The sequence below is a fragment of the Vulpes lagopus genome, chromosome 3, assembly GCF_018345385.1.
Source record: "Vulpes lagopus strain Blue_001 chromosome 3, ASM1834538v1, whole genome shotgun sequence".
NCBI lineage: Eukaryota > Metazoa > Chordata > Mammalia > Carnivora > Canidae > Vulpes > Vulpes lagopus.
In genome coordinates, this window is record NC_054826.1 from 107,752,902 (window position 1) to 107,772,744 (window position 19,843).

A 19,843-nucleotide genomic window follows, 5' to 3' on the forward strand; every position below is an offset into this window, starting at 1 on the left:
CGAGACTGAAGCAAACTTGGTCTCCCAGGGACCCAGGCTGATGGACACACCAACATCTCAACACAGCAGGGGTGAGAGCCGGAAAGGTCATGCACCAGCTTTTTCTATGCATTTTCTTAAAAGTGATGCATATTTCTGCATAGAGCTGGGTGGCCAGTATAAGTCACCCTGTCCTTCTTATCTGCACGGGGGCCTGGGAAACGGGGTGGGGTGTGGCATGGTTATCGAGTGAGGAGTAAGTGTTCCTGCAGGGCAAACCCACCATCCCTCCACCACCTTCTACCAGAAACTCTTATTTCAAAAATCTTTGCTCAATATCCCAGTTTGAAGGGCTGTCTGAAGAATGCTTTAATCTAAACGTTATTACTAATGAGGCCTAATCTATTTTCCCCTATGATTTTAGCTACATTCATTTCTTCTTTTGTGAATTATCTGGAAACCTAACCTCCTGGGCCTCCTTAAGAAAGTTGTTTTTTGTTTTTGTTTGGTTTTGTTTTCCCCCTTAACCTGAATCGCAAGGCATTTGGGAGCTCTGATCTCAAAGGCCCATCCACCTTGCATATTCTCCTGAATTCTCTGATCTTTAAAAATATCAAAGGAAATGCCATTTATATTGGCAAAAGCTTTGTGGGTGCCTCCCAGATGAAAGAATAAACCCCTGAAATTGGTGAGTCTAGATATTTTTAGACTTTTCTGCTGGAGTGATAAAACCAGGATCCTTTTGGCCAAGGTGGTGATGGGGGTGGGGGTGGCAGGGCAGTGGCAAGAGAAAATATGTTGTCTGGCTCCAGTGTAATAGAGTAAGGGAGACTCAGGGAAGAATCATGCATTAGTTTCCCCCTGCCAAGATGAATACCCTGCTCAGATCGAGGAAGCCCATCCTTTGCACCCTCATGGATAAGCCCTAAAAGATTTCTGCCTACAGACATTTTCCCCCCTCATTCTGTCCATGCCTTGAAGATGCTGACATGGGCTTGCATAGCATTTTTCAATCTGTGGGGTCAAGCCTAGTATACAGTAGGAGCTACGTACGTGTCTGTGGTTAAGAATCAGAAGTCTTGGGTTGAAGTCCACTATCTTGCGGAAGTTGTGTGACCTTGTTTGATTCTTGTGCAAGATGAGCTTTTACCCTCTGAAAAATGAAGTACGGTGAACTCAGTTGTGGCTGGGTGTCTGAGTTCTGGGAAGGGTTGGGAACTGGCATCCCAGGGCTCTGCCATCACTCAGCTGTGTTTAGTTGACTCACATGATGTTTGAAAACATTAGAATGCATTGCTGATGTTTCAAAGTGCAGAGATTTCACATAAAATCAGGATTTCTGGCTTCTTTTGAAAAGTTGGAAGATCTAGCGATTCTGGGTGCATACTCCCTCCATTTGGATAGAACCAAGATGCAGCCTCTTCCTTTATCCCAGATATGGGTTGCTCCACCCTGGGATGGACACCCTGGCAGCTGGCCACCAGGTCTTGTCGTCTTCCTGACATGGAAGCAGAGTGTCAGTTCCCATTTATTTTTGGGACTGTGCCTTTACTTAGGAGGAAATTAAGAGACTTCTCACATCCATGTTCCTTGCAAGGGTGGAAAAGCATGTGCAAAGGCTCTGAGATAGGAATGAGTTTTGTATGTTCGTGGATGGAAAAGGCTGGACAGGTGGGTGGTGGGTAGGGTCCTGGGAGGAACTTGACTGTGAGGGGAAACCACTGGAGCACTGAAGCACTTAAAGGAAGGAGGTTTGATTTGCATTCTAGAAAGATCATTTTGGCTGCTGAATGGTGATAAATGTTAGGGGGAAAAAAATAAAAAGGGAAGAAGACTAGAGGATGCTGGTGGGGGGTGTTGGCAATTTGACATAGTGGGATCAAGGAAGACATCACTAAGAAATGATATTTGAGCAACACTTAGAGGAGGGGAGGGAGATCCAAGGGAAAAGTGTCAATTTAGGCAGGGGGAATGACAAGTGCAAAGGTCCTGAGGCAGAGTGTGCCTGGAGCATTGAAAAACAGCAAGGAGGGCAATCTGACTAAAAGGAAGTGAGCAAGGGGCGAGAGGGTAGGAGATAGAGTCAGGAGGGATGGGGGAGTTAAAGGCCATTGCACAGTTGGCCCCAATGGTGAGTGAATACTGGGCCATTTGGCATGCACACGCAGAGTGGCTTCATGGAGGATCACAGAGGGTCTCTGTCTTGGCTGGGGCCCTCCTGAGGTCAGGACTTCCTAATATGAGAGTGTGGGGAGGGGGTGGATGCTGCAGTCTGTCTACTGAGCCCCGGACTCCTGGCCTGCTCTGTAAGAGTTGAACATTTTGAAACATCAGCAATGCATTCTAATGTTTTCAAACATCAACTCTGAAGCTGCCGTCCCTCCACAGCCCCCGGGACAGAGTCTCCCCACCTTGCGCTGTGAATAGGTTCCACCTGGGACCATCGGTGTGTTGCAATGCTGGGCATAAGGGCTGATGGAGACAGGTGGGAGTTTGGGCCACCTTAGGTACTTGCCTTCATGGGACACATGTCAGACTAGTGGGATCCTCAGGGCTGAAGCCTCTGCTGCTTCCTCGGCCACAGATTCTTTTTTTTTTTTTAAAGATTTTATTTATTCATGAGAGAGAGAGAGAGAGAGGCAGAGACATAGGCAGAGGGAGAAGCAGGCTCCATGCAGGGAGCCCGATGCGGGACTCGATCCTGGGACTCCAGGACCATGCCCTGGGCCAAAGGCAGGGGCTAAACCGCTGAGCCCCCCAGGGATCCCCTCGGCCACAGATTTTACCCTTGCCTTCAGGGATCCCATCACGGTCTCTCCGCAGGTCAGCATGGACTGCAGGCTGCGCCTCCCTGCTCTCTCTGAGTGGCGGTGGCACGAACTTGTGGACACGCACCCAGGTCTGACCCTTCCACCCCCCACAGGAGGCTTCCCCCAGCTCCCACTGCCCGCCGGATGAAGTGGCCTCCCCTGGCCAGTTCTGGCTTTCACACTTGGCCTCTGTGGTCCAGCCATGCTCGTGGTCCTAACTCCTGCTCTTGGTCTGCTCTGCCTTCCCTGGACCCTCCTCTAGAAACTGCCCGAGACTGCCCAACCTGACCCAGGCTGGCTCCTGGCAGCGGCCTTTCACGGCGGCATTCCAGGTCCGGGGAAGAGCCAGCACTGAGCCACAATGAGGCTCTATGTCCACATAGGCCACCGAGTCCACACTGTAACCTTTGATGTGGGTGTTATTGGCATTCCATTTTACTGATGAGGAAACTGAGGCCCAGCAAGATTTACATAACTCGCCCCAGATCACACAGCTGGCAAGTGGAGGAGGTGGGATTTGAACCAGCCAGATTGGCTGCCCTCCTCTTCTCCCTCCTTGGCGCAAACCTCCCTGAGCCTACTGGTTCCCGTCACTAAAGCCCACGGGGTCTACACTGCCAGCCTCACCACCACCACTCCTATCCCAGCCTCCAAAGTCACATTCCCCTTGGCATCGGCCTCTGAAGAAATCTGCCTCCCTCTCCACACACAGAAGGATCTGGATCTCCAAAGCATGTGGCCTCTTCTCATCTCCATCCTCATTCCCCATGACCTTTGGGTGGCATTCATAAAAGTGGCTCCTCCTTCTTGGATCACTTGCTTCTCTTAGCTTGCTGCTGAAGGAGTCTGGCTGCCTCTTCTTCCTCTATGCTTGTGTCATTTCGTCATTTGTTCATTTAACAAATATTTACTGAGTGCCTCCTGTGCCATGCCAGACACTGTCCTCAAAGACAGCGCTGAACATGCCAGACAAAATCTCTGCCTGCATGGGGTTCTCATTATGGAGAGGAAACAGGCCACACATAAGTGAACTACCAGATAACATCATTTCAAATAATGAAAAACAAAACAGGGTAAAGTGTTGAAAGTGACATATGTGTTGGGGTGGTAGCTACTTTAGATGGAATAGTCAGTGACATCTGAGCTGGGAAGCAGTAAATCAAACAATGTTAGGGGATAAACATTCTGGACAGAGGGCACAACAAGTGCAAAGGCCCTGAGGTGGCTGGAGTGTGGTGGGTAAGGGGACATCCAAGGGTGTGCAGTGGCTTGACAACCTGGTGGGATCTTGAAAGCCAGGCAGGGCGTTGGGGTTTATTTCAAATGCAATGGGAAATCTCCAGAAGGTTACAACAAAGGAGAGACTTACTCAAGATAGTACTGAAGTCCTAGCCACAGCAATCAGATAAGAAAAAGAAATAAAAGACATCCTAAATGGTAAGGAAGAAGTAAAACTTTCACTGTCTGCAGATGGCATGATACAAACATAGGAAACCCTGAAGACTCCACCAAAAAACTACTGATAAATAGAACTATTTAAATAAACAGATGAATAAAACTGATAAATAAATTGAGTAAAGGTGCAGAATATGAACTCAATATACAGAAATCTATTGCATTTCTATACATTAATAATGAAATAGAGAAATGAAGGAAGCACTCTCATTTACAAATGCACTATAAAGAATAAAATACCTAGGAATAAACTTTACCAAATAGGTTAGAGACCTGTATTCTCTGAAAACCATAGAACATTGATGAAAGGAATTGAAGATGATACAAACAAATGCAAAGATATTCCATGCTCATGGATTAGAAGAACCAATACTGTTGAAATGTTCATACTACTGAAAGCAGTCTACAGATTCAGTGCAATCCTTATCAAAATGCCACCAGTATTTTTCACAGCGCTAGAACAAATAATCCTAAAATTTCTATGGAATCACAAAAGACACCAAATAGCCAAAGCAATCTTGAGAAAGAAGAACAAAGCCCGAGGTATCACAATCCCTGATTTCATAATGGCATTTATATTTATATTTTTAGAAGATCCCTCCATCTCAGAATGTGGCCATGCAGCAGAACCACCAGGGGTGCTTTTTCAAGATGTGGATCCCCACCTCTGCCCACATCTGTGGCATCGGCTTCCTTGGGGGGGCAGCCTGGGAATGTGCATTTTAACAAGCACTTGCAAATTTGAGAACCGCTGCTTCAGGCAGAGATTCTTTTTTTTTTTTTTAAGATTTTATTTATTTATTCATGAGAGACACACAGGGAGAGGCAGAGACACAGGCAGAGGGACAAAGAAGTAGGATCCCTGCAGGGAGCCCGATGCCGGACTCCATCCCAGGACCCCAGGGGTCACACCCTGAGCTGAAGGCAGCCGCTCAACCAATGAGCCACCCAGGCATGCCTTCAGGCAGAGATTCTTAACCTGGAAATTACCAAGGGGTAGCAGACAAAATTCAGGGGATCCAAGAGTTTGGGTGGCAAAATATTACATCTCTACTCTCATAGCCTCTAATTGGCAGTCTGTATTTCCCTCCTAGCCCCACCTGGGACTTTGACACCAATCAGAATCAGAGTTTTCACGGCACATTACAGGGTTTGTAGAGATCTCGAAAATACCACTTCCCTCCTCACTGCTTTGAAGCCATGGGAGTTATTAGACCTTGTTATTTCATGCATTAATAAAGAAGCATGTAGGTTAATATTATACATCTGACTTTTTAAAAAATGTCTTGATAACTCCATTTCAATATAATTAGTTTCCTTTGCAATTCTATATATGTTTGTTTTATGCCTTTAAAGACGTTATTCAGAGGAAGAACCCTTAGGTTTCATCAGCTGTCATAGAGGTATGCGGCCCAGAAAAGGTGTAGAACTCCTGTAGAGAGCTGGAGGCAGGGAGAGGGGGGCACGCAGGCAGAGCTGGATGCCACTCCTGACTCCCCTTGCCAATGCTGTGGGACCTTGGGCAAATTACTTTCCTCCTCTGTGCCTCTGTGTCCTTACCTATAAGACGTAGCACCTATTTCTAATGCTTGTTGGAAGGACCCAGCCAGGCCACCAGGGGCAGGGGGCGAGGACACCAGGACGTGCCTTTTATTCCACTGGCGTGTGCACGTGGAGGCTAGCTGAGGGGGCGGGGGGAGCTGGACTTGCTGTGCTCTGAATCCCAGCTCTGCCGCTTGCTAGCTGTGACTCTGGGCTGAGTAATGAGCCACTATGTGCCTCAGTTTCCCCTCCATAACTTGGAGGTAATAATAGCACCCAGGTCATAGGGTGTTGTGAGATGAAATGAGTTTCTATTTGCAAGAGCCCAGTCTGGTGGTTGGTGCTCCTTGGGCGAAGTATAACATCGTCATTATTGGGTGTGTGTCTCACCCCTGAAGTTAAATTTGGAGTTCCCGGAGGGCTGGATCCAAGTCCTGTTCCCCTCTGCATTGTGCATACTACTTGACACAGAGTCTGGATTTGGGAAATATGTTTCCTGCATGACTGCTCTTTTTTTCAGGGTGAAGGCACACCCTAGAGGTCAAGATCACAGAGGGCAAATCAGATGCCACCAGGGCCACAGGGGACCCCGGATTCTTTAAGGGGGCCACAGGGAGGGACAGAGCAGAGGGCTAGAGCACAGCTAGTCTTGGGGTCCTGGGCAAAAACCGAATCTGGATAATCCAGTTGACAGGATCTCCCCACCACCCACTGAGCCTGTCATCTTCCCCAAGCCCTGACCATATCTGTCCCCAGTTGAATACTGGCTTCTTTCTTTCCTCTCACTATTTCCTTCCAGCTCCATTGTAAAGGTCTCTGCTCACCCTCAGGGTGATTCCCTGGGCCGTAGCCTCTACTGTGGGATACTATAGGGAAGGGTGGGGAGTGTGGCAAACTGCAAAGTACCTGCCTCGCCTGCGGGAGTAGCCACTCCTCGGCTCTAGCCGATGTCTTCAGGTGGTGGCATAGTCCTGGCCTGCTGGGTTTCCACAAGAATCTAGATTCTCATGAGGCTTTCCCATTTTGAAATGTTGGCATGGAATTCAAAATTTTAAAAATACCACGTAGACCCAGAGAGGAAGACACACACACACACACACACACACACACACACACAGGCTGACAGACAGAGAAAGAGAGGAAACAAAAAACTCCAGAAAATAGAAGAACAACAAAAAAATCTCAGAAACTTGTTCTTGGGCCAGTATGCAACTTCTGACCTACCCTGCTCTATTTCCTTCACCTGCACAGCAGCCCCATTTGGGGAGAAGGGGAGGCCCAGGGAGGTGAGAGCACTTGCCCAAGACAATGAGATGGTGGGGGAGGTGGGCAGCATGGGGCTGGGGGCCAGAACCCAAACCTGGCCTTCTAAGCTTTTCCCACTACACTGACCCCAGCCTCCTCCTCTCAGACCCCAGCCTGTGTGGGCCAGAGCTTATGTCCAAGGCCAGCTTCTGGAGTCTAAAGAGAAAGAAGACTCATTGCGGTGTGGTGCTGAAGGCCAAGGTCACTATGACACATCTCAAATGCTCAGTGACTGTCCCCGGATTCCAACAGAGCAGTTTCTAAAGGGCATGTCTGCTAGAGTCATTTCTAAATTGACGGGGACTGGAGCCTTGCGGAACTCTGGGGGCAGTAAGGCATTGTCAGAATCCGTTCTGGTGATAAACTAGTTTGTCCACTTGAGAGCTCAGAGGAGAAGGACTCATTCCTTGGGGCTCAGAGTGTCAGCTTGATGCACCCACATTTGCTGAGGCCCTACAATGTGCCAGGAACCAGACTAGGGGTGGGGTTTGCAGCCATGTCTTCTTGACTTGTCCAGAGAACGTGTAAGCTTGGTCGTGTTGATTCCATCTTATAGTCAAAGAGACTGAGGCTCAGAGAGGTTAGATAAAGATCCAAGGTCAAATCCAGACCTCTATGACCCCAAGACTGGGCTCTCTCCACCTTAGCACGGCATCTATCTGGAAGGAGTGGAGAGACCATCTTCTTTGCTGAGGGGGATCTGAGGGCCAGAGCAGGGGCTGGGGTGGTCAGGAGAGGCTTCTTGGAGGAGGTGACCTTCTATGAAGAAAAAAGGTATATTAGTTTCTCTTTGCTGTTGTAACAAATTAGCACAAACCTAACGACTTAAAACAGCATAGATTTCTTATCTTGCTGTTCTGGGGATCAGAATTCTAAAATGAGCCTCATGAGGCTAAAATCAATCACGGTGTGTTCCTTTCTGAAGGCTACAGGTGAGAAACTGTTTCCTCGCCTTTCCAGCCTCTGGAGGCTGCTTGCGTTTCTATGCTCGTGACTAACCCCATAGTACCCCAACCTCTGCTTCTGTTGTCCTATCTCCTGTTCCTGAATCTGACTGTCTGGCCTCCCTCTTATAAGGACCCTTGTGATTACATGGGGCCCACCTAAATAATCCAGGATAACGTCCCCATCTCAAGATCATAATCACATCTGCAAAGTCCCTTCTGCCACATAAGAGAATATATTTGCAGGTTCTGGAAACCAGGATGTGGGTATCTTTGCAGACCCTTATTCAGAAGCAGATGACCCCGCCAGAGGACAACACTTCAAGGGTTGGAGTCAAGCCTGAGGCTCCAGAGGGCATGGAATGTTCAGCAAGCAGCTGTGCTGAGGGTTGCTGGTGGGCAGAGCTGCTTAGGTCCCACTTTTCAAGGGCATCAAATGCCACATCGGGACATTTGAACTTCATCCTCCAGAGCAGTGCTCCTCACACTTGAACATGCATCTGGATCAGCTGGGGATCTGGTGAAAATGCAGACCGTGAGTCAGTAGGTCTGGGCGGGGACCTAGAATCTGCATTTCCTATAGGCTCCCAGGGGCTGCAGCTGTAGCTGCTTTGTGAACCAAGGCTCTAGAAAAAGATGGTGATGCAGAAAACAGTTCCACCCAGGCTCTGTGTTTCCAGAGCATCACACTCGTTGGCATTTGAATGGCATTCTCTTCCCAAGCCCTCTGCTAGCTAACGTTTTTGCACATCCTACAAGAATGGCCACTGAGGATCGCCACCATGACCTCCAGTCCAAGCCTAAAAGGTTCCGTCTGACTCATTGAAGGAAGTTTCCCAGCGCCGCGACACCAGCAACTCACCAGTCTTCTCAGGCCTTCATGCAAAGGATGTGGGACTGGGGTGGACAAGATGACTCGGGAATAGCTCTCAGATCCCCGCTCTTGGCTCCATTATATCAATGTGGACATATTTTTAGAGCTGAATTGTCTTTTCTTTTAATCTAACTCTTTGAAAATTGGCACCCTGGTGTGTGGGGTGGCGTGGTATTTGCTGGAACCCCTCCCCCCATCCCTGAGCAAGCTGGATAACTGAGGGTTTGCTGGGTATTTCACTCCTACATGGAGATATAAGTGAGGACCATGTAGGGTCTTAAAATGTTACTTCGACGCAACGCGTCCAGGATAGAAATGCCTTTAGACATCATTATATAGAGGGCTGTAAACTCAGACTCATGAGAGCTAGACGGGAGCCAAGAAAGGGGGACGGGAACCCTTCAGGCGGGGTCTGTGCTGACCCAGACCTATGTGCCCTGTCTCAAGCGAGCAGCCCCAGCTCAGCCCTACCGTCATCAGCATATGGGAATGCAGGTCCAGTATTGCTGCATCCACTCATTTTGCAAACGAATCCAGAAACCTGGATGAAATTTTATGTGAAGTCTCCTATTTTTAAATGTTGATAATGAATTCAGATATTTTTAAAATATGTGTGGGCCAAACAAGACATTTTTGTGGGCTGGATTCGGCCTGTTGGCAGCTTGTCTGAGAAGCCACTTGTTTTACTGGGGGGGAAACTGAGGCCCACAGAGGCACAGGGGTCTTCTTGAGGTCCCGCAGCATCGGCTGGGATGCAGGGCTGCTGAGTTCCAGCTGACCATCCATCCTCTCGCTGTGGCTCCTCTTCGGGCCAGCTCCTTTCCCCCCCAGACCTCAATCCCCGCACCTCTCTGAGGGTTACCCTACTCCCCAGTCTTGCAACATCCAGCAACCTGGGATGTTGACATGGCTTCCTCTCCCTACCCGAGTGCCCTCAACTGGTTTTGTGACATGGGTGCATCCTAACTCCTCTCTGGACTAACATCTCATGGGGATGGAGCGCTGGGGGTTCAGTGGCCCCCAGAACCTCTCCCTGCAGGTCCCTGAAGCCTCCCAGCCCCTGAGCATCCCCACCTCTGAGCTTCAGTATTGACATTCTGCAAACAGCAGCTGTCATGAAGCCATTTCCAGCCCCAGAGGTCCTGGCCCACGTCATTTACATGATTTAACATGCTGGGTTTCGGGGGGCGTGTCTCTGAGCCCACAGCCAGCAGCCACTGCGCCATGACTTATTGATTTGACATATTAAACTGATGGATTTGGGGGGGGGATTATTTTATCTTGAAACGCCATGGTGCTTTGGGATTTCATATGATTTTGCAACAGTTCCCCTCTGCTCCCCAGAAGGGTTTTATTTGTCCAGTGGCTGGAATGCACTTGTTCTGGCTGCCTACTCCTTGGCCACATCCCATGGGAATAACAACAAAGACAATAATAGTAACAGCTCGTGCTTACATAACACCTGCTGTGTGCCAGGCACTGCCCTAAGCACTTTGCTCATCTATTAACTCGCTTTGTCTTCACACAGCCTGCAAAGTGGGTACTACATCCACCCCCAATTGTCAAGTGAGAACACAGGTTCAATGGGAGTGTGTCACTTGCCCCGTCTCCCAGCTAGTACCTAGTAGAGCCAGGCATCAACCGAGGTGAGCCGGCCCAGGTCCCTGTTTTTCATACCTGTGCCCCACTGCCACTTATAATTATCCTAATTGCTCATAATTATACTTATTAGGAAGTAATAGTAACACTTAGCTTCCTTGAATACTTCCCAAGTGTCAGGCTTGTGTAATTTACAGATCTTGTCTCATTTAATGCTCAGGACAGATCTATTATGCCCATTTTTCAAATGAGGAAACCGAGGGACAGAGGCATAAGGCCCCCGGCCAAGATCATACATCCAAGACACAGTTCCCACCCGTGATCTCCCACTCAGCCAAACTGGTCCTGGAAACTCTCTTAGCAAGGGAGGGACCGGGGCGAAAGGGAAATTGTTCTTGAAAACCCATCAATTCCATCAATGGAGGGTCAGAGTTGGTGTTATGAAGCTGTTTTTTAAAAAGGCAAAAAGTGCAGCTAACAGGATTAGCTGTCACCCCACGGGCCCCGTACCTGATGAGAAGCCATTTCATTTCTTCTGCCCTGGGAGGTCACCAGTTCTCGGCTGTAAATCGAGCCATTCGTGCCAAAGTCAGAGACTCTAAGCAATCATCTCTGTGATTCCTTAAACTTTCTGGATGTCACCAAGGCAAGACCCCACTGTCCCGGCTAGAGGCTGCCAGCCCACTGTCCTTTCAGATTTCCTTTATTCACACGTGTGGGCATCCATAACAGGAATAATCATGATGAGCACTGATTGCAGGCCAGGTCCTATGCAGTGGTTTCCGATGTTTAATTATTCAAGTTTCACCTTCTCTGTGTTTGCCACACGCCAGCATCTACCATCTAGCATTGACTCAATCTTCTTCTGAAGTTGACTCACTTTTCTCTTTTTTTAGGGGGGGTAGGAGGGACAGAGGGAAACGGAGAGAGAATCTCAAGCAGACTCCATGCACAGCATGGAGCCCGACGCAGGCCTCCATCTCACGACCCTGAGATCATGACCTGAGCCAAAATTAAGAGTTGGACACTTAACTGACTGAGCTTAACCCAGGTGCCCCTGAGGTTGACTCGCTTTCTTATACGTACATTAAAAAGGGAACTTTTGATCAGTGGTGCTCATGTTTGAGGGTTTGTCAAGATCGTCTGGAGAGCTTGTTACAACAGTCAGGTCCCAAAGCCCAAGAATTAGCATCACACGTTGTCGCGTGTGACTGCAGGTTGGGGCCCACGCTGAGACTGCTGGCTGAAACTACTGCTCTAATTGGATCCCTTGCCAAAAACCACGATGTGTCAGGGAGGGTCCCTGCAGGAAACAGAATCCCCCAAATGGTTCAAATGAAGGCACTTTAATGAAAAAGTCCTTATAGAGGCATGGGAAGGGCTAAGAGAGTCTGAGGCCCCCAAAGGCTGGCTATAGAAGGGAGCCGTTACCAGCCTTGGGTGGGAAGGAGAAAGGGTGGGAAGACTGTAAGAGCCACAGCTGCTTTGCTCCCACAAACTTTGGGAGCTGTCATAGGAAGAGAATGAAACCTCTGCGAGAATAGGGGCTCAAGACAGGGAGCAGGGCAGAAACACACTGACTTTTCTTTTCCCACCCTCCGATTTCTAGCCAGTGCCCCTCATTGCTCATCCAGAGGGTCAGGCAGCCTGGGGGTGGGTTCCTAGGAGTCAGGTCCCTGGGGCACAGAACAGGGTGGAGAAAGATAGAGAGCAGTGGGTGGGGGAGAATGGGAGAGGATGGGGCTGATGGAGAATCACCAGCCCAGGAGGAAATCGTCTAAGTGTCCTTCACGTTGACCTAGGAATTGCCCAAGATTTTGAGCCCTCTCACGGTTTTAAACAATTAACAAGTGCTAGAAAGGTGTTAAGGACACATTAGCACCAAACAGAGACTCTTGATTGAGGTGATAAGAATTTTTAAAATAACAGAGAAGTGAGTAGCTTTTTCACTTTTTGACTCAGACAATTTCTCGTGGTACCTCCCCCCCCACCCCAGGATACACAGATGTGTAGATGGCACCCCCCAGTGTTACCCACTTGGAATACTTAGCGGCTCTCATCAGGCATTGGTTGAGGGCTGCAGCTGGGGGTGGAGGGTGGTATCAATCCCCCCCCCTCTAGCCTGCTGTGAAGGTGGGTGAAGATGGGGGTGGGCGCTGGTGACCAGGGCAAGCACTGGGCCAGAGAGGGCCATATGCCAGGAGGGGGGCAGCGTGCGCAGAAGTGCTGTGGCAGGGGTGGGTGGGGCACCCATCATGTCAGCCTCACGGCCCTCTTCCCAGCCTGTTCCCTTGGGGACTGATGTTCATGAACATCTCAACCACCCTCGTGCCTCCAGTTACCATCTCTTTGACAATCATTTAATGAGTGCCCATGTCTTGCCAATGCCTGCACCTTTCTGTCTGAGCTCCAGGTACGTCCTGGACATCCTGCCGGAGGTCCTGCAACTGATGTGGAAAACCACTGTCTTCCTGCCTTAGCATCACCTCATTCTCAGTGAAGAACATTCACCATCTGCACAGTTGCCCAAGCTGGACACATGGCCCCACTCTGGACTCCTTCCTGTTTTTTGTGACCACATTCACAGTCAGAGTCTGCTGAGCCCATGCCTTGGGGGTTATCAGGTTCCCCACTTGTCCTCACCCCCACCGTTGCCATGGCAGGCCACCATCATCTCTTGCATGGAGCATAGCAGGGACCTCCAGCTGGCCTCTCCACCCATGCATCCTTCCTGAGCGGACCTCTTGATGGGGGGATCCTCCCTTTGCTGAAACCCTGAGGACCCCACTGGCCTCTGCCTCATGGGTCAAGCCCACCTTCCACAGCTTGGCTTTTGGCATCCTCATGGCCTATTTTCCCTTGTGACGTCCTTCCTCCCACCACCCCCCGCCCCGACATCTGGGGGCCAGCTGGCCTCAGGATTGTTGAGTACTGAAGCCCACCCTCTCCCCCATCCTGGTTCAAGAATTACTTGGGATGCTGGAAAGCATGTAAATGAGAGCCATGGCCAGGGACCCCTGTGTCCCTCAGCTTAGATGGGCCCTTCTGACCAGCCCAAGAGCAGAGAATAATATGATTTCAAAGTGGCTACTCCATCCTGCCAACTTATAGCCATGACAGGTCCTGGCGTCAGAGAGGTCCAGTTTTGAACCCAGATGGTACCACTATCTAGCTGTGTAGACTAGTTGCTTCGTCCCTCTGAACCGAAGTTTGCTCATCTGTAAAGTGGGTGCTACCTCCCTACTCATAAGGGTGTTAGGAGGATAACATGTGAGTCCCAGTGTCTGAGGTCAGGTTCCCTAGATGTAGACACTGAGATGAGGATTCATGTGTAAGTCATTTACAAAGGAAATGCCCCAGGGGTGAGGGGTGAGAGAATTGGGGGAGGCAGGGCCAGGGAAATAAATCTGGAGAGAATAAGAGCCTAAGTAACTGTAACCAGGAAATATAGTGCCTGTTTCTCCACAGTTAACTTACTTATTTTCTGAGCATCTGAGCCCCTGACGCCCATCGCACCCCTCAGCCCATCTGAAAAAGCAGAGCTGAATGCTGCTGTGAGGGAAAGTGGGAAGGGTGGAGGCCTGGCCTGGGCCCATGTGGGCAGGGATAAGAGCACCATCCCCTTGGGGAGGGGGAGTAGGGATGCTCTGGGGGAGGCACTGAGTCAACAAGCAGCACAGTGGTGAGGGGCGGCCTCCACCTGCCACCAGGATGACAGCAGCTGGAGGTGAAGGCTGCTGGGAGGGAGGCCAGGCCTCCGAGGGAGCTGCCGCCCTCCTGGTGTGGCTCAGCTCACCCCGCATCTCCTGCCTTCCTCCCTGCTGCCTCCGTGGGCCTTGGGCCAGGGAAGGGCCTCGGAGGCTATGAGTGTGCCGTGCCAGGGGGTGTTTTAACAACATCCAGGCTGCCAAGAGCACATTATTCTTTTACAGAAATCCAAGGGATTGCCCAGGAGATATGATATTTTTGTAGCCAAAAAAAAAAAAGAAAAAAAAAAGAAAGAAAGAAAGAAAAGAAAAGAAAGAAAAAAAAAATAAGGAAAGGAAAAAGAAAAAAAGGAATTTCTCCACAGCTCTAAAAGCCCGTGTGCTAGGAATGATAGTGGGTGTTCCAGAATCTGGATTCTTCATTAGGGAGCAGATAAGGACCGAGAATTTTCTGTTTGTTTGCTTCATTCACTAAATGGTATATTTCAGATGTCCCTAGGACATTTCTGGTGGAAGGAACAATTTTATAAAAGCAGAGAAGTAGGAAAGACATGTTTGACAAGTTTGGAAAACAGAAAAGCTGAAGATCGGGACTCTTTGTTGTAAGGGATAGAAATTCCACCTCAAACTGGCTTCGGCAAAGATAAGGACTTAACTGGTTCATGTGACTGAAAGAACAAATGACAATAGCTTCAGGCATGGCTGGATCCAGGGGTTCAAACAATGTCATAGGACATAATCCTCATCCATCTCAGCTCTGCCTTCCTTGGCATTGATTCTCCTTTCACAAAGGTCCTTGCCCCTTGGTGACTCAGTGAGTTCCGTCTTTCCACCCTCCTAGGCTCAAACCCAGGAGGAAGAAAGGACTTTTCTTCGCCAATAGTTCCAGCAAAAGTCCTGTGGCTGACTCTCATTGAACTGACTTGGGTCATGTGTCCATCTCTGGCTGGCCAGGCCTGGTCCATAGTCCCTTCTCTAAAGTGTGGGGCTTGCTCTAACACTGGTTAGTGTGGCTTTAAGGTAGGTCGTGTGATGCATTACATTTTCTCCTGCCCATCCTTTTTCTCAGAAATCTTATCTGCTCCCACGATTCCATTTCTCCCTCTTGACTCTGTCTCTATCCTTGGACCTCACTCAACCCCCCTGGGCTCTATTTCCAGGGGACCATGGTGGGGGCATGTGCCTCTCATACAACAACAGTAATATCTCGTACATTGAGCTGTCACTAGGTACTAAGCACAAGCTCTTCACATTGCTGTGTAGTGGAATCCTCACAGCATGACAATATTATGAAATAGGTGTTATTATTATCTTTGTTTTCTCCATGAAGAAACAGAGGCATAGAGAGGTTCATTCTTAAATCAATGACTAGAGTTCGGGGTGGGGGGTCATGAGGCTCTGGTTGGCTAGATAGGAATCATGTGCTTGACCATGGAGCCAAGATGTGAGTCAGCTGCAAGTCAACTACACAGACCAAGAGAAGGGAAAGGACACTCCAAATGAAAAGCATGTAGAATGAAGGGAGCGAGAATGTGGGGTGGGAGAAACAGAATATGCCCCCTAAACTAGGTGGTAAATGATGGCAGTCCAAATTGGAAAAGTTTGGGAGGAAAGGGAGCTGTGCTAGCATAGGATCTACAAAGACTTGGGCAGCGAAGCCAGTGCAAGGACAGAGGTGCAGCTGGCCTTCAGGAACAGCTGGAACCAGGCACTCACACTCTCACCCCATTGGCCAACTCTAGGTCATGTGATCACACTGGACCAATCATCTATGCCTAGGAAGGCAGCCCCACTTTTTTAGAGCAGGGCTGCTGGGGGAGGGGGGTTGGTTAGCCACGAGGTTGAAGCTGAGGAAGGAGCCGTATTAGTTTCTAGAAAAAAGGGGGATACGGTACTGGGCAGATGAAAATGTAGGCGCATGCTTGTAGCTGCAGGTGATGGAGAACCCCGCCCTGACCAGTGTAACCATAGGGAAGCGCCCGGGGCTGGTGGTTGGCCCAGTGACGTCACCCTTCTGGTTGCTCTTCATCCTAAGGCCGGTGCCCCCCCCGCCCCCCCGGGCCATCAGACGGCTGCCAGGAGTGGAGAGGGACTGCGTCCATCTGCAGGGCGGGGCGGGGGGGTCCTCCCTGCGGTCAGGACGGGCCGATGCATGCATGCCGCCGTGCAGCAGTGTGCCTGCCTGACCCGGCCCCCGGGAAGCAACCCCACCCGCGGGGCGCCGGTGGAAGGTGGGCGTGGTGGGGCCACCCCGCGGCATCCCTCCTCTCACGGCCACTCTGCGCCTGTCGTGCAGGGGTCCTGTGGCTGTCGGTGGTCTCCGAGGTGCTCTACATCCTCCTGCTGGTGGTCGGCTTCAGCCTCATGTGTCTCGAGCTCTTCCACTCCAGCAATGTCATCGACGGGCTCAAGCTCAACGCCTTCGCAGCTGTCTTCACGGTGCTGTCAGGTAAGGTGGGGGGCCTCAGGTGGTGCAGCCTAACCCCGGGCTTCCGGCAGAGCGGACCCCGCGGGGTTCCCGGGCCGCCCTGGGGCCGAGGCCTGGCGCTCCCACCCGGTGACTGTGCACCAATCACTGCCCTTCTCTGAGCCTCCGTGTTACAGTTTGTAAAATAGGATTTGTCTGCTCGCCTGTTCACTCATTCGGTGGTTATTGAATCACTGTGCTAATAATAAGTACTGGGGAGGGGGGGGATCCTGGGTGACTCAGCGGTTTGGCTCCTAACTTTGGCCCAGGACTCGATCCTGGAGTCCGAGGATTGAGTCCCGCGTTGGGCTCCCTGCATGGGGCCTGCTACTCCCTCTGCCTGTGTCTCTGCCTCTTTCTCTCTCTCTCTCTCTCTCTCTCTCTGTCTATCATGACTAAATAAATAAATAAAAATCTTTAATGAAAAAAAATAAGTACTGGGGGGCAGCCTGGGTGGCCCAGTGGTTTAGCACCGCCTTCAGCCCTGGAGACCAGGGATTGAGTCCGATGTTGGGCTCCCTGCATGGAGCCTGCTTCTCCCTCTGCCTGTGTCTCTGCCTCTCTCTCTCTCTCTCTCTCTCTCTCTCTCTCTCTTTGTGTGTGTGTCTCTCATGAATAAACAAATAAAATCTTTTAAAAAATAATAAATACAGGGGTTTTAGTGATGAACAGAAAGGGTCAGTTGTAGTCTTCCCGGAGCTTAACACATGTGGGAGAAAGAGGTGGATTAGCTTGAGATGTATTCAGGAGCTGAACACCGAACAGTCTAGTGATGGATGGTATTTGGGGGATGAAGCAGAGAGAGGTGCTTTATTAGAATGAGGGGATGGTGGTGTCTCCTGTAAGGATATAAAAGGGGGGCCTGTTTGGCGTGGCAGGCACATCACTCATCTGCTTTAGCTTATTTGCCTTTGAGACATTCTTGTGGAAGCTGAAGGAGCAAACACCCCTGGAAGCTCAGGGGCTAGTGTGGGGTGGGCAGAGATTGTGTGTCACGGCCACAGCTGGGGACTTTGAAGGTTTTAGGGAGAACGGGATGCTCCGAAGCGTGATATGACTCAGGGAGGTGGAGACAGACGACTCCAAGAAAATGCCATTAGGTGAGGTGGCCAGGTGCCCAGAGTTATTTCAACAGATCCCGGTCATGAGGGGTTAAGCAGGGAATGTGCCAGAGGGAGTCAAAGGAACCTATAAACCATAACTTCAGGAGGCCTGACAGATAGAGTGGTGGCTTGGCTGTGTAAGACATCTGTTCCTAAAAAGCCAAATGTAAATTGAATTTCTATAAATCTAATCCCATTCTTCATGCTTTGGAAGAACCCTCTATTTAATGAAACCGAAACGATGAACCTTTTGGTGAGGGAAATAATCTCCCCCTAATTGAAGTATGTGTATATAACAGAGGGATCCCTCAAAGATTGAGAGCTGAATTCAAGAGATTACAGGACGTGCCACAGATCAAAACATGCATGACCTGGCTTTCTTGGGATGTGGAAATGTAACCATCATAGTAAAGGAAAGCAAGGAAAAGCAGAGTGATTCTCAGTAGCGTCCGTTTTGGTTCTTCCTCACACCATTCCTAGCTATTGGACTGTGGACTATTCTGGACCTATTTGTTCTCCCTGCCCCCTGATCTTGTATTCATTTACTCAACCAATATTCAATGAAGTCCTACAGGACCAGGTGTTGTGTGTTTGGGGAGGTCAAAGGAAAAACAGCTGTGCCTTCATCCTCCTGAAGTTTGCAGTCTTATGAGAGACAGACTCATCAAATGATTATAAGATGGTGGGTTGACCTCTATGTACTGGGTGTGGCGAGAGGCTACAGGAGGGGGACCCATGTTGGCCTGGGGTCGGGGGTGTAGGGATGGGTGGTTGGAGGGGCATGGGGTAAGGCACCCTTTGAACTGAGACTTGGAAAAAAACATAAGAGTTTCCTTGACAGACAACTTGGGGAAGGCACTCCAGATAGAGGGAACAGCATGGGCAACATGCTGTTGTGGGGTGACATATTCTGGAAACTTCGAGTAGTTCAGAATGATGGGAAGGTAGAGGAGAACAAGCAGGAGAATTGAGAGATGAGGCTAGAGAGCTGGGTGAGGGTCTTGGTGCTTTGCAATGATCTTTAGATCTTACCCTGTAGGTGACAGGAAGCCTTTAAGAATTCAGAGCAGAGGGAGATATGGTCATTTGGGGTTGAGGCACAGGCTGTGGTATGGACGGAGTGGGGCAAGAGTGAGGTGGGGAGACCGGCCAGGAGGTGACAAGCGCACGGGTGGTGGGAACAGGGGATGCGGGTTCACCCACCCTCCGGCTAAGAGGTAAAGTCAGCAGGGCTACAGGCAGCTCAGGAGAGCTGTGTGGGCATAGAAAGCAGAGCCCAGGGAACTTCCTAGTGTGGAGTCCACAGAATTCAGGAGGTGCATGAGCCTGATGGGGAAGAGTTCCAGCTTTATTTCTCTAACTTGTAGCTGACATGCAGTGTGTCCTTCAGCTATGAATGGAGGCAATAAAACTCGGTAGCGGGTGGCACCTGTTATGTAGTCACCAATAGTAATCTATATTTTCCTCTCACGCTACAGTGGTGGCAGATATCTCGACATGCACTCATTCAAAATGTGATGCTTCCTGGAGCTTCTGCGGAGTCTTGCTATCTAGCATGTTAACGAAGAAACACATGTACTCCTGTACCGCAGACTTATTTGAGTATTTTGCTAACTATATTTCTGTATAGCTGGTTTGCTCTGTAATCCTATGTATTTTATTATGCAGCCAGAAACACCATTCTGAGGAGGGGCCCACAGGTCCAGATGGCCAGAGCCTCGGATCTGGTGTCCCCTGGCTGGTATCTGGCCAGGGATGGGATGAACGGTGTAGCTCTGAGAGGGGGAAGGTGGGAAAGGAGCAGAGAGTGAGAGGTGATGGGTCCCGGCTGAGGTGTGACATGCTGTGGGACGTCCAGGCTCCTCTCCCTTGTTAAGTCGTTTCACCTTTTCTTTCCTGGCTCCACGCTCGAAGATTCCCTTTCATTAGCCCAAGCACCTGGCCCTCCCCCTCAACCTGCTCACTCCAGTCACAGCATAAAAGCTGGTAGGCAGCCCAGGACAACCATCTCCAGGTCCTCAAGCAAACCTCTTGTGAGGTAGGAGGTGGGGCCTCTTC

The 19,843-nt window shown here is 49.9% G+C and overlaps 1 protein-coding gene across 6 annotated transcripts in view; it reads left to right on the forward strand.

Annotated features, from left to right (window-relative positions):
- The window catches only part of GSG1L (GSG1 like), a 206,172-nt gene that overhangs the window by 110,045 nt on the left and 76,284 nt on the right, over nucleotides 1-19,843 (forward strand). For all 6 annotated transcript variants that reach the window (XM_041747034.1, XM_041747035.1, XM_041747036.1 and 3 more), the window contains one exon: nucleotides 16,512-16,664. In XM_041747034.1, the coding sequence (XP_041602968.1) occupies nucleotides 16,512-16,664 (153 nt within the window). The remainder of the gene's footprint in view (nucleotides 1-16,511; nucleotides 16,665-19,843) is intronic.